The 13626-nt window shown below is 37.2% G+C and overlaps 3 protein-coding genes across 7 annotated transcripts in view; 2 read left to right on the top strand and 1 right to left on the bottom strand.

Annotated features, from left to right (window-relative positions):
- Positions 1-67: 67 nt before the first annotated feature.
- LOC108628726 (phenoloxidase-activating factor 2) lies at positions 68-1956 on the top strand. The gene is made up of 6 exons (XM_018030820.2): positions 68-463; positions 535-629; positions 734-978; positions 1049-1279; positions 1381-1582; positions 1644-1956. Exons 1-6 carry the CDS (start codon positions 370-372, stop codon positions 1809-1811), a joined length of 1035 nt encoding a protein of 344 aa, XP_017886309.1. The 5' UTR covers positions 68-369; the 3' UTR covers positions 1812-1956.
- Positions 1957-3050: 1094 nt separating this feature from the next.
- LOC108628732 (huntingtin-interacting protein K) lies at positions 3051-3970 on the top strand. The gene is made up of 3 exons (XM_018030827.2): positions 3051-3260; positions 3508-3615; positions 3730-3970. Exons 1-3 carry the CDS (start codon positions 3105-3107, stop codon positions 3823-3825), a joined length of 360 nt encoding a protein of 119 aa, XP_017886316.1. The 5' UTR covers positions 3051-3104; the 3' UTR covers positions 3826-3970.
- Positions 3971-5792: 1822 nt separating this feature from the next.
- Positions 5793-13626, bottom strand: part of rdx (BTB/POZ and MATH domain-containing protein rdx) — a 94930-nt gene continuing 87096 nt past the window's right edge. For 2 of the 5 annotated variants that reach the window (XM_026816684.1, XM_026816681.1), the window contains 6 exons: positions 10741-10877; positions 10126-10277; positions 9766-9905; positions 9510-9687; positions 9004-9325; positions 5793-8915 (listed from right to left, as the gene is read on the bottom strand). In XM_026816684.1, the coding sequence (XP_026672485.1) occupies positions 8771-8915; positions 9004-9325; positions 9510-9687; positions 9766-9905; positions 10126-10277; positions 10741-10877 (1074 nt within the window). In that variant the 3' untranslated portion in view covers positions 5793-8770. The remainder of the gene's footprint in view (positions 8916-9003; positions 9326-9509; positions 9688-9765; positions 9906-10125; positions 10278-10740; positions 10878-13626) is intronic. The other 3 variants (XM_026816682.1, XM_026816683.1, XM_026816680.1) reach the window with 2 other exon arrangements.

Raw genomic sequence — 13626 nt, 5'->3', positions numbered from 1 at the left:
CCTTGCCTATTTACGTTCCACTTCGAAAATTTTACATGTACCACCACTTTTATTCACTGAGAAAGATTGAATAACGTTGTTACATACTGTCTATATATAAATGAGGATGTAAAAGGAAGTAATTTGTGGATAAATTGCTTGGTGATACATTTTAACACATTGTCACAGGAAGGATTTACTCCTGTGACTATGAAACTGCCCATTATTTTCGTTCCGAAAGAATGTACGAGTTAATGCGCTTCTGTAAAACTCGCTGCAGGGTATTCTCGTTATATATAAATCGACGAGAAGCAGTTGATTCAAAGTCTCGTTTCGAACTCGGTTCACTCTCGTCGAGTACTTAGTAAAGAGAACGCTTAACGTCTGATCATGTTCCGTGGGCTATCAGTAGCCTTCTTCGTTTGCCTCTTGAGAAATAGCGGCGTAGCGCAACTGACTTTTGATAACACAAATGCGTCGCCAAGTACGTAGAAAATTAAAGAATTTTTATAAGTACACTTCTCTCTTCTACTAAAATATTAATTGATTTTTAAGGCAATAATGCCAACAACTGCCGTTGCCTCTCAGCAAGTCAGTGTTCCTCTACGAATCCGGCGGATCCGGCAATTGACATTCGAATTGTTAACCCAGTGCGTATAAAATAATCTGTAGCAATTTAAATAAATTCTGTCATAGTTAACAAAAATTTGCTACTATTTTCGGAGTATATATCGTTTTGTATAAATTTTTCGAGGGCGCTAATAATTGCAACAGTGGTCAAGTGTATTGTTGCCCGGGGTCTTCTTCTGGAAATGGCGACACACAAAGCTGTGGAATCAGGAAAATCTCGTTATCTTCGCATCCTCAAGGTCAAGCTAGTTACGGTGCATATCCTTGGCAAGCTGTGCTTTTAAATTCCAATAACGGTTACGTCGGTTCTGGCGTACTCATTACACCAAATCATGTTTTAACTGTCGCTCACAAAGTATCGTCTTACACGTGAGTAACTTGGGTTTGCGGTTTAATTCTTTTAAACGAAATATTAAGTTCTCCCCTAAATGTTCTACAGAACCGGTGGGCTTAAAGTGAGATTAGGAGACTGGAATGCACAAACAACAAACGAACTTTATCCAAGTCGGGAATATACAGTTCAAAGAATATCTATACACCCTCAATACAATTCTGCAAATCTACAGAATGATGTGGCTGTAATAACTCTGAGCGGCACCGTCCCTATCTCAACTAGTCCTAATATTAATACTGCATGCCTTCCTACAGCCCAGCCTGCAAGTGGTACGAGGTACGCAGAAGATTCTCAAACTTATTTTCAATTTTGTTTTGGCTATCATCTCGAAATAATTCTTTATCACGAATGTAATTAAAAAAATGAATTTTTTTAAGATGTTGGGTGTCAGGTTGGGGAAAAGATGAATTTGGAACAAGCGGCCAATATCAAAGTATAATGAAGGAAGTAGACGTGCCCATTGTTGACCAAACAGTTTGCGAAAATGATCTGAGGACAACGAGACTCGGGCAATCGTTCGTATTGAATAGAAATAGCTTTTTGTGTGCAGGAGGGGAGCAGAACAAGGATGCGTGCACAGTAAGTATTTAAATTAACGATGATTGATCGTTTGAAAATAATCTCGTCACAAATGTTTCAGGGCGACGGTGGTTCGCCATTAGTTTGTCAGTCTGGGAATGCGCAATGGCAAGTAGTAGGAATGGTTTCTTGGGGCATTGGCTGTGCCAGCAGAAATGTTCCTGGTGTGTACGTAAATGTATATAATTACGTTCCATGGATATCACAGCAAACGACTCAGAGTAAATAATTACGACACGCGAAGTACAATACATGTAATTAATATTTGCCAATCTGTATGAAACGCAACATGACAATTGTATACTCATATCTTTTTAAGTACTTCTACAACCTTTATGATTTATTTCTGCGAGAATATACTTATATGCGCTGTATTTAGAAACTTGTAAATATTATTGCATTTACGATTATTATTACATACATATTACTGGTACATGTAATAAATATTATCGATTACATATTAGTTTTCATATATAATTGTATGCTTCCCCTCGATGTCTTATTGATAAAAAAATTAATCTTATACGTATATCAATTGAAAAAGATATACTTGTGTTGGATTACAATTTTTATTTTTCCCGATAAGTGTCAGGAATCAATGTTTGATTCTTTTAATTCGCGATAATACTCGAAGGATAATGATCAACAATAAGTGTTGCTCCTCCTCCTTTAATGTGCATGCCTATCGCGACATTGATTAAGTAAACGGATGTTTTTAACTTCTACGATTGATAACGGAGACGGTGTATTCATTTATCGGATTATATTATTTTCACTTGCGTAAATAATAATCGAAGCGTTTGTTGTAAATAGGAGCAAGTACTTCAAGTGAATCGGAGGTTCAAACTAAAGAGAGATAAAGCCGATTCATTGAAACACGTACAAAATCTTTTCTCGATTACTTTTACGTGATTTCAGTATGTGTTATTTATTTGAACAATTGTAGAGGTCAGCGATTTGTTTTAAAGTACCTTTTTATCTGATAATGATATCTGACAAGGTTATTGAAAATGGAAAAGTTTCTTTTCTTCTGTGTTATCAATGAAAGGAATGGACAAGATAGTGGACATATATAACCCCTCACTTACGACCACTTGCGCGTGACCCGTGCAACTGAAGCGCGCAACGAGCTGGCAATTACTTTTATAAGTCGCCATCGTTACCCCCGCTCCTTCCGCACTTACAATAGACGATGTAGACACTATACATATTTAAAATATCAGATAAATACTGCATTTAATTTCTTTTTTACAAACAAATTTCTTTTGTACCGGTTTGAAATTATTTTCCAGAAAAAACAGTTTTTTGAAAATAAAATCGTAGAATTATTTATAGCATACAAATGAGTTACATGCAGCATTTATCTGGCATTTAACTCCACTTTAGTGTTTCTAATTTCAACGTAGCGAGGATTTAGCTTTTGTAATCAATTGTGCAGTGTGCATTGTGCAGATGTGTATGTATAGGAGCTGTGGCTGTGGCACATACATATAATGTGAAATACACGGTCAAAACGAGAAACATGGCGGATAACGATGTAAATGGTGATTCTGACGAGGTGCAACAAGAGAAATCACAGAAAAAGACAGCAAAATATGATAGCGGTGCAGCAGATTTGGAGAAAGTTACGGATTATGCGGAAGAAAAGGAAATATCCTCATCCGATGGCTTCTCTTGCGTGAGTGTTTGTCGTAATTTCTATCCCACGTGTTTACGGTCGATGACAACATAGTTTATTAAGCATTTTTTCTGCTTTTTTTATGATAAAAATTTAGATTTCGATCTCCTTAATCCGGTTTCCGTCACATTTTAATCTATTCGCATTGTTATTTATCGAATTTTGATTTATAAATGAATGATCATGATATCTAACCTATAACGTTTCTGTACAAGATGATTAATAAATGATTTTTCTTTCTCTGCAGGCGTTAAGTATAATCGGAGACCGTCGGAACAAGGAAGCTGCCGAGAAGAAAGCAAAAGAGAAGGAAATGCTCAAAATTCCTATAAAGAAAGAAGACGTCGATCTCATTGTAAGATATTTTTAATGATCATGAATATCTTTCATGCTACCAACTGGTTATCTATTCTATTTAAAATATTTTCCCAATTTTTCTAACTACAATATTTGTGGAATTCTGTTGCAGATGAAAGAAATGGAAATAAATAGAAGTATAGCAGAACAAACACTCAGGGAACACAGAGGAAACATTGTGGAAGCATTACTTACTTTAACAAATTAACTGTACAGCATGAAATTCAATCAAACGTATTTGTATAAGACACAATTTAATTGTAAATTATATGGTCTTAGGAATTGTTAAGATTTTGGGTTATTAATAATTTATTCATGTATATTATATAATATACTATAAGTGATTCTGTATACTTCTCTTTTTATTATTTTATTTGCCTATCCTCTTTTAACTAAGGACGTACAGACTATAACGCATACTAATGAGAGATTGAAGAGTATATTAAATCTCAGGAAAATATAACTCAAGTTCAGATTGTACGTGTTATCAGGGTGTTCCCACTTGATAAGATTGTACCTTTTATATGTGCAAAATGTATTTAATGGCTTAGTTTACAGCTACATGTTTAGCTGTTTGCAAAAGAGTGAACCTTTTTGTAATAACTGAATTTACTTTACGTAAAAATAAGATCTGGAGATAAAAAAAAATCATACAAGATCCAACCAAATGTCGAATTGAATTCGATTAGAAAATTCTTGTGTCTTAAATAATGTAATTGTATTACATCTTTGATAAAACTTTCCGTACGATGATAATTATCATCGGACTTCAATAACTATCTATACGATGAATTATTTAAATAATAATACAGGTGTGTGCAGTTTATTAATTTTATATTTTGTTAATGTATTGTCCTCTTCGAATTATATTTATAATTTGGAAACATTTGTCGAATAGAATTAAATGTCACGTCTTTATCTGTAAGCGATCTCGTTGATTTACTGCCCAGTGATACAGATAATTGCCCGACGTCCCCGAAACGAAAAGGTAAGCTCGACTCAAAACTATTAAAACGATAGTTCCAGAATCAGTATATCTTTACGTTTCCTTTTTTCCTTCTGGAATTACGATTCTCATGCTATTCTGCGTGCAGCTATTAAAATTGGTAAGTTTTAAATGAGTGCCATAATTCTGTATCCCATTATTATCTTCTGTGTCTATGATGAGTCTTTTAAATAATTTTTTTAGTGATAATAATTAGAACACTGTTACAGCAACACAGATGATAATTTTTCTGATATTCGTATTCGGCATATTTTTCGCAATTTTGATGTATTGCAAAACCTGCACCAGGTACGAATTTAAATATCGTAATAATCTTATACTTTTGATTAGAAAATGCGAGATAAAAAATTACAGTTCTATTTGTCAATGAAAAGAAATTAGAAAAATAATTAGGAATGCAAAGAGAATTAATAATCGCGTTAATATTTCTTTTAAATGTGTTATATCTTTAAGAAGACTTTGTAGGGGGCAAGATCTGAGGTATCCCGAGATTCCCGAGGAGAGCGCATGTGAAAGTAGTCATAACACTCATAACGGAAATGCGGCTTCCATGCAACTGCATTATTCAGTTTGCGAACCAATTGACAAACCACCGTCCTACACCGAAGCGTGCAGTGCTCCATCACTTTACGAGCCCCCAATTATTGGGGTACGTTCATTTTGCTTCCATAATTAATTCAATAATTAAAAAATGTTGAAAGAATGAAAAATAATCGACACGCACAATGAGCTAATACTATCGCTACAGCCATCTCTTCATCATTAGGCGATGACAGATAAGAAAGTATTTTATCGTGCAACCTCCTCACACCATGTTTACTTGTGTTCTACAGATATCTACGCTCGAACCACCGCCAGTTTATCCAGGAACCCCGAAACCGTGTGAACGAATATCGCATTCGAGCGATCAACCACTTCCGATTACGAATCATATTTAATACGCGCTTGTTGTTGAGTCATTTTGCGTTATCAGTACTCAGAATTAATTAAGTTGATGTAAGATATTTTAATAAAATCTCAATCAACTTTTGTAAATAATATAAGTAATTTTTAAGCAAGTAGTTTTTGTTTAGCAATTGTTGTTTCTAATTTGACAGAACGCTAGGCGTAACTATATTATTAAGGTACTTAACTAGATATTGGGGATAATGAAGAATCACGTAAAATTCTCATGATTATATAATGAAAATGTCATTTATTTGATGTGGTGCAATGACTTAAAGTAAATGGAAAAATGAACGTTTGTATGAGCTGGGTTTCGATGAACAGCAGTCATGTACTTCGGAAGCTACTACTGCTGAATTCGTTACAAAAAGCTTCATACCTTTCATCTCATCTTTTGTTTCCTCGAGTTTAAATGCAATATACAACGGAAGTGTATCAGACAGCGACGCAGTAGTAGCTAGCTAGTGCGACACGAACATGCTGGTTTTCATGATGAGGTAACACTTGTCTTACTTGTACTTAGTTTATCAAATTATCCAGTCATACGCTCATGCAGATTGGTTCAAAAAAGAATTGCATCTAATAATTCTCGAACTGTCATACGATATTAATATTTAGTATCGTTTTTTGTTTTTCTCTTAGGAAAAAGACATTCAACATTACGATTTTCATGAGATATTTTTTTTTTTCGCCGCACAGTCCCAAAGATAGAATATGGGTAGTAGAATGGACGTAGACAATTTTCTCGTTCCTTATCTTTCCTTATTTCATTTTGACATTAAAATCCGAGCGAGCACACACGGCCAAAATCTGTTCCTTAAACTGCTTATAATATTTTGTGTATCCTCCGGTTTCCCGTTATTCTTTACTCCGTTTTGTCGTTTCATCTTTTTAAGCCCTAACGATCTACTACGACTGAAATAAACATCGTGTAAAAAACAGTGGAAAAACCTTCCCTAACTATTTTTCCATAGGAGTTTTCATTTTCTTCCCCCTTTTTTTTATCCCGACAGAAACGCAATCTGTACAAGCGAATGCGCGCACGTGTCGAGATGAAAAAGTACGGGATACACACATATACAATCTAATCGTATTAATTTGTCGTAATTACAATTACATTTACTTAAAGCATTGCTAGTGTGTTTCAAGGAACATGAGTTTAGCACAGTCTGTAAAATAGAATAAATTATAGTTGGTTATTGTACACTTCGTTAAAAGTATGGTTCCGTTTCGGTTCAGTTCTTATAAAATACAATAGATATGTACAGTAAAAACCTTAAAATCGAAAGGGACGCTAGATTTGGGACTGTCCGGATATAGCGACCGTTTCCTTAAAAGATAAAATTCACTGGCTGCCAGGATCGTCAGAAAGTTCTAGAAAGGTTGTGATACAATTGCGGTTAATTACAGTGGTCTTATCACAGAACATGTATGGCATTAAATCTTCGATATCGTTACTCCATTTTAATGGATACGGTTATTTATCTCGTATTTAAAACGTTCGGTAAAGCTAGGTCGGAGGATCAGGAAGCCAGTACGGTACTAAATGATGATTATTGTTTTGCGTGTTCTCAGTTTTCCGGTTGCCCATAATTTCAGATCATTGACCACACAATTCTTTCCGATCTTGATAAGTAATTACACAAAAAACGATTAATATTTTCGTACTATATAATTGACTAACTTTTTTTTATTTTACACATTTTCATTTAATGGTTTTTTTTGTTTTTCTTGTGTCTCTCGCTAGATTGGCTTCTTTTTCTCGGTGTTATGATTTTTTGTTCGCTAATTAACATCGTACATCTCATTAATTTTATCTTCTATACCTTTTGCGATCATTCTCTGATTAATACAAATTCCCATGTATCCTGTGCATGGGTCCTGATAAACAAGTTCAATAATAAAGCAACATAAAATTCGATAAATTATGGACAACCCTAAATTTAATACAATAGAATAATAATAATATAATAATATAATAATAATTCGAATCTATCACTTCAGCTACTATGCAATACTCGAGAAAAACAAAACAAACTGTGCCTAGTGACAAAAAGAGGGTCAGAAAATAAAAAGAAAGGCCGCATGTTGGATCGAAGGGCGTAAGGGCGGTAATCTGCAGACAAAAAATATACAAAAATACGGGGCACAGATTGCGTTAGCATTAATAGTAATCATAGTACTAGTCGTACATGTTGAGAGAAAGAGATCATAAAAAACACTAACTAGAATCATTTTCTTCTTCGTTCTTGGAAGAATTCGACGATTTTTTTTCCTTTGTTAATTCTTGTTTAAAATTAAAAATCACTATCCGTAATAAACATATCTAATTTCTCTTTGTCGCCTGTTTCTGCGACAAACAAACAAACAAACAAGGTGTAAGTCTCATTTGACCCATTTTCTTTTCTTTTTTCTCTTAGACAAAGGAACAAAATTGATCGTCTGGTCGACATCTATCACAACTTCCTTCGTGCATGCGTGCGGTATTTCCTCTTTCCTCTCGCGTATAAGTATGTGCATGTACGTGTAGCAATGTTTCAGCGAGCTTCAATCTCGCCTTGGTCCTCTCTCGTTGTGCTCCTCATGTCTTCCTTGTCGCCGCGTGAATGATTTTTGACCAAACATTCAACGATCCACGTCGTAGAAGCGAGAGCAAATAAATTCATTCGTCGAGATCCTAATGATGCGCAAATAGCTGACAAGGTGTTTCCATTTGGAAGGATGAAAACATACGTTCCTCTCACACACGAGAACCTTTACGTCACGCACAATACAAAGTACCAAAAGAATTCTGTTTAAAAACCAGTTGCGTTACAAACTCGTCAAGGTTTATTCCGTTTCCATTGATCTTGTTTTGTTTCCTCTTCTCCGTGATAGGTTTCTTCGCAAACGTCGAAAAACTTCCCGAATTACAACAAAGTCTGCCATAAGTTTAACCGCGTTCCTCATCTCGAACTCGTGGTTTCAACTCGTCGGCTGCAACGCCGTTGATAGGACGATATATCATTTATCGTTCCGAAAACCGACAACGAAGGCCAGTTTTCGTCGATGATTCCTTTCTCAAGTGGACCACAGAGGATGGCGCGCACTAGGAAACATTTATTTAGCACTACTTGTATCACTGTACACAAATAAGTCATGAAGGATGCAGAATAGGCGGGGGCGATGTGGAGGTTGTGCCCGGAGTCAACGGTGACTGTTTTCAGCTCTGTTTAACTCGCTTCCTGGGCGGTCCGATCGGTGGAATTTGTTGGGTCGCTAACGCCCGAAACGCTTCCGCTATGAGATGCGGATGGGAGTTCACCATCGACTTGAAACCCGCCGTATCCATCACGTCCGTCGCGTGTCTGAAACGTGAACACAACGAGATGTTCCGAATATTGTTCGATTTAAAAAAATGTCGAAATATAACTGCACATCCAAGAAAGTACTCACGTATTAATAAAATCTATGGCTTGTGCCTTGAGTTGATCGGCGCTGTGGAGATCAGCGAGGATCAGAATGTCGGCTGCGTTTTCGATTGCTAAACTTGTGCACAACGCTTCCTCGCACATGACTTTCAACCTTTCCAATGCGTACTTATCCGCCGCGGCGAGTAGATCATCTGCCATCTTCTCCAAATTCGCTGCTTTCCCGGTATATATAAATCGCAGCATCTCCCGCAATACCTCGTGGTCCACGTCAGTAATGTCCACGCGATTCTGTTTCCTTTCTTCCATCTCGTGCTCGAACATCGCCGAAAACACGGGACTTCGCGCTGAAACACAATACCGTAACGTGAAAAGATAATCTGACCCAATGTAACAACAAATCAGACTGCGGCATTTCATTGTCGAATAAAACATTTGGAACAAAAATGAAAGCGTAGTATGCCTTTGATGTTCTGCATATAAATACGCAAAATTCAGAGGCTACAAATAATTGTTTGAAAGTGAATTTACCCGCAAGGATGGCTTTGTGCGCCTGAAATTCTCTCCCGCACACCGTCAGCGTAACATCGCTGAATTTTTGGTTTTCGAACAGAAGGCCAAGGTCGTCCGGTAATCGACACTCGGGCACTTTGAATTGTATAGTATTACTTTGTCCAGAAATGTTCACGCTATCCGCAACCACGCTGACCTGTAACATTTAGAATTATAAATTTCGTCCACAGTAAAGGATTGGCGGATATTTACGGATATCAAGTATGTAACATACAAAGGTATATACCTCACAGAATATCGTGAGTTTATCGTCGGGCAAGAGTCCGTTGGCTTCGTCCAACAGGAAATCTCTCCTAATGAACTTCTTAAAACCCCAATCTTTACCTTGGACGAACCTGTAAGCACGTTGGCTTTCTGAAAGCATAAAATTATCCCTGTCTCATCATTTCTGTCTGAATCTCTCCCCTTCTTAGAAAACTCGTTTCATATCGACGTCTAATCTTGTTTTCAAGTCCTTTGGAAATTCTCACACAATTTTACAATAAAAGAATCATTAGTATTCACATGATCACAGTGTCAATGGAAATCTTTAAAATACCCTGCATTGCATCCGTTCGAGTAGTCAGGTACTTACCCATTGCTTTGGTTTCTTCTCTTTTGGCATTAAGAATAGAAAATTTGAACTTTGCTCTGACTTCGGATTTGTTGCACGAAACGAGGAGGAGGTACAGAGATAGGTAGTCTTTGCTCTCCTCATCCAGACCCTTAGGATTCACTCTTAGGCACCTAAAACCAATTGTCACAAATTCGTTTCATGCAATTTCCATTCCCGTATCCTGTTTATCCTTATATTACGTTTTATTTTTATTCGTACAAGATACCAAACGACACCGCTTCGGAATTTATATGAAATCTTCTGATCTACTTCTCAAGACATATACTCGAAACACACGCACGATTCTTTATTATATTTTAATAAAACAAAAGACAAAATCATAAAATTTAGAGTTACATTCAATTAATAAGGCAAACATAATTAATGACAACTTAAAAATTTATTAATATAATTAACATTAAAAGAGATTTATGGTAAAAATGTGCAAAGGACGGGACGTCCTGTAGCAGCGTTTTTGGTATGCAATGCAAAGAATCTTAAACAATTTTATCGTGATAAATTTTCAACGATCAAATCCAAACGTGAAATTATTTTTGCGCGGCATAGGCAGCTGAAAATCGAGGCAGATCTTACCATTTTAATTTATCGTTGGCCCCTGCTGAGAAGGTAGATGACTTTAGCACTTCTCCCATTTCCTCCCGGCAAAAGCTGAAGTTATTTATCGTCCACATGTAGCTGAACTTAACCACCTTCACCTGTGCACATAAGACCTTCAAATGCGACACCACGTCAGAATATATACCGAGGAAACTAGCTTAATCTATCTACGTTAAGAGTAGAACGATTCTGTCTGTCTTCAATTAAGTACAACTTATTGTTCGATCCAAGGAGTCGTCCTTCGGATTTGCAAAAAGAAAGTATAATTGTATACATAGTGTCCGAAACTGTTCTCTTTATAACGTAAACGGTTTCTATAGATAGATTAAGCTATAGTTCTTCTCTTCATCTCAAACCCCATTTTCTTTTATTTCTGTTTTATACCACGAGTCCATGAAACGAAAAGTGAAGTGGAAAATTCGTTTTGTCAATTCGAACGAAACAGGAAACGAGTATTAAATACCGTCGTCGTTGGGAACACAATCGACTAACGCAGCTAATGCATTCTAAACGCAACGTAAAAAACAAAACCGGAGGAAAAATACGATTACTGTTTTTTTTTTCCAGCTGCGTGACCAATCCTCCTCCTCCTCCTCTTATCGCTCGCGATTGGAGAAGACCTTCCGTTACGTCGTCTGGTTTTCAGACTACGCATAACAAAACTCGTGAAACACACACACGGTCGCGTCACCTCGGCACGTGTGTACGTACCGAACGGTTTCCTTGTCCTCGGGTATATTTGTTCACTAGTTTTGAACGCGTGGCTCCAAGCAAAACGACAGGAAGAAAAAGAGATAGATAAAAAGAGAGCTAACAGAAGTTCTTTTTGAGAGGAAAGTCGAAGGTCCCTACGACTAAATTGATCGTGGCCTTCAAGTAGCGAGCAGACGAGCCGGGAGAAGTACTACAAGTACAGGAGGCACGTGTTGGAGCGAGAAAGAGACGGAGCCAGGGTCGAATTGAACTTATATCTCTTATGTAATTACCTTGAAAATGTCGCGTAGAAAAAAGGACTTAATAGTGGAAGCAAGCTCTTCTCTCTCTGTGACTTGTTAAACAGTCGATCCATTTCATAACCGGTTGTTATTTTTTAAACAGCGTACATTTCCGGGATTTTATATCTTTTAATAAACAGGAAATTAGAAAAACTTAACTCCTCTTAAGTTGTAAGATTCTGTTTTCAACTGTACAAGAATTATTCTATTTGAGAGTCGAAAGGATTAGTGTGAAATCCGTGGGTTTAATACTGGATTCTGCACGTTACGAAATAGCTTGCAGGATGGAGAATTGCATTCCGTAAGGGTCAAACGTTTCGATTCATCTTTAGGTATCTAAGTGGGCGTCGATTATGATGAGCAAGAAACGCGGTGTGTCGTGTAACGGAGTCCGGTTGCTGTGAAACCTTTTGCTTACTGCAGTTCGAGATACGCCAAGGGCAGTTCACACAATTCACGTGCATACCTAATCGAACTATCATAGTTAACTTTACGTTCGAGACGCCTGTCTAATAATTATTTATTTCGAACATCGTTCTTCAGTTCGTTTTTTCAAACAACATTTTAATTGGAAATTACTAAGGAGTCGTAAAAAGTCAGACAATCGTCATCAATCAATCAATCGGCTAAAAACAGATTTCTGTTTACCGAAGATTGCATAATTTCCCATGAAAACAGGAATGGGTATTAATTGCATAACGCGTACAACGGAAGAAAGGTATCAAGTGGTATATACACCCTCGACGATCGTCCGATCGATAGAATGCCTCCTTTCCGCTCTGGAACGTGACGAGGCGTGCATCCAACTTCCGCTCGATATCGATCCCCGTTCGAATTAGCAACCATTCGCCAGTACGGTTTTCAGTAGATGCCGGATTTCGATACAAAATAAAATATCTGTAATAATCAGGAATTTCGTGTGCATTTTACTCTTGTGCCCTTGGCAAGTCGCTGGATATTCAGCGCATTTTTCATACATTCTGCAGACACAATTGAAAAGTAAAATTATCAACGATTTATGTTTCGTTTAGAACTAAGATTTTGAGAGAAATCTTGGAGATCCTCCAGTTACTTCAAAAATATAAAAAAATCTAAAAACTCGTTTGGTCGATCTCCAAACTGGACAAAACCGTGAAGCAAGGCGTGCACGGAATAGAGAGATAGTTGGCGGGAGTAGGAGGAAGAGGAAGAAGAAGACCAAGAAGCCGAGGTCGAGCCCCCACGAGTCAACGATCCCTGACGTCACGCGTGTGCACGACCTTGGCGAACGAAGCCGAGCCCGGAGCCAAATCTATTTCGTCTAAAATTTCTGTTCGACACAGCCCTTATCTTGATCGGCGTTATGGTCATCGGACCACGGTTGAGGCCGTTACGGGTCCTTGAAAGGCGACCGGGACCAAAGTCCCACGAAACTTTCTTACGAAAAAGGAGTTGCGCAAGCCCGACGCGTCATAGGTCATTGACGAGGCCTTCGATGACGTGAGAACTGCCCTTTCAGATATTTTATTTCATTCGTCAGAATCTTGACGAATTGTAAACAATTTAGCATTTGAAAGAATTTCTTTTCTTATATTAAAACTCGAGGTATTTATTAGGCTCGCCGACTACCTCTTTCAGGATTCCTACAAGCTTGAAGATCACACAGAAAATCCTAATGAGTTCATATGTATGGGCGAACGAAAAGTCACGTTCCTGCAGGTAATACAAAGTTTCTTAACTGCTTGCATAATGAGAACACAGGAAGGTTTTACGAGATTATCTACCGACCGAAATCACTCCAATGCGTACTAATTAGTAAAACCTACATTTTCTTTAATACTTCAATGAATATTTAAATAAATCAGTAAAATAGTTTGAAATCAAGTAA

This window comes from Ceratina calcarata, unplaced genomic scaffold, assembly GCF_001652005.2.
Source record: "Ceratina calcarata isolate Rehan_Ccalc_2016 unplaced genomic scaffold, ASM165200v1 scaffold54, whole genome shotgun sequence".
NCBI classification, from domain to species: domain Eukaryota; kingdom Metazoa; phylum Arthropoda; class Insecta; order Hymenoptera; family Apidae; genus Ceratina; species Ceratina calcarata.
This window is presented reverse-complemented; position numbering and strand designations above follow the sequence as displayed.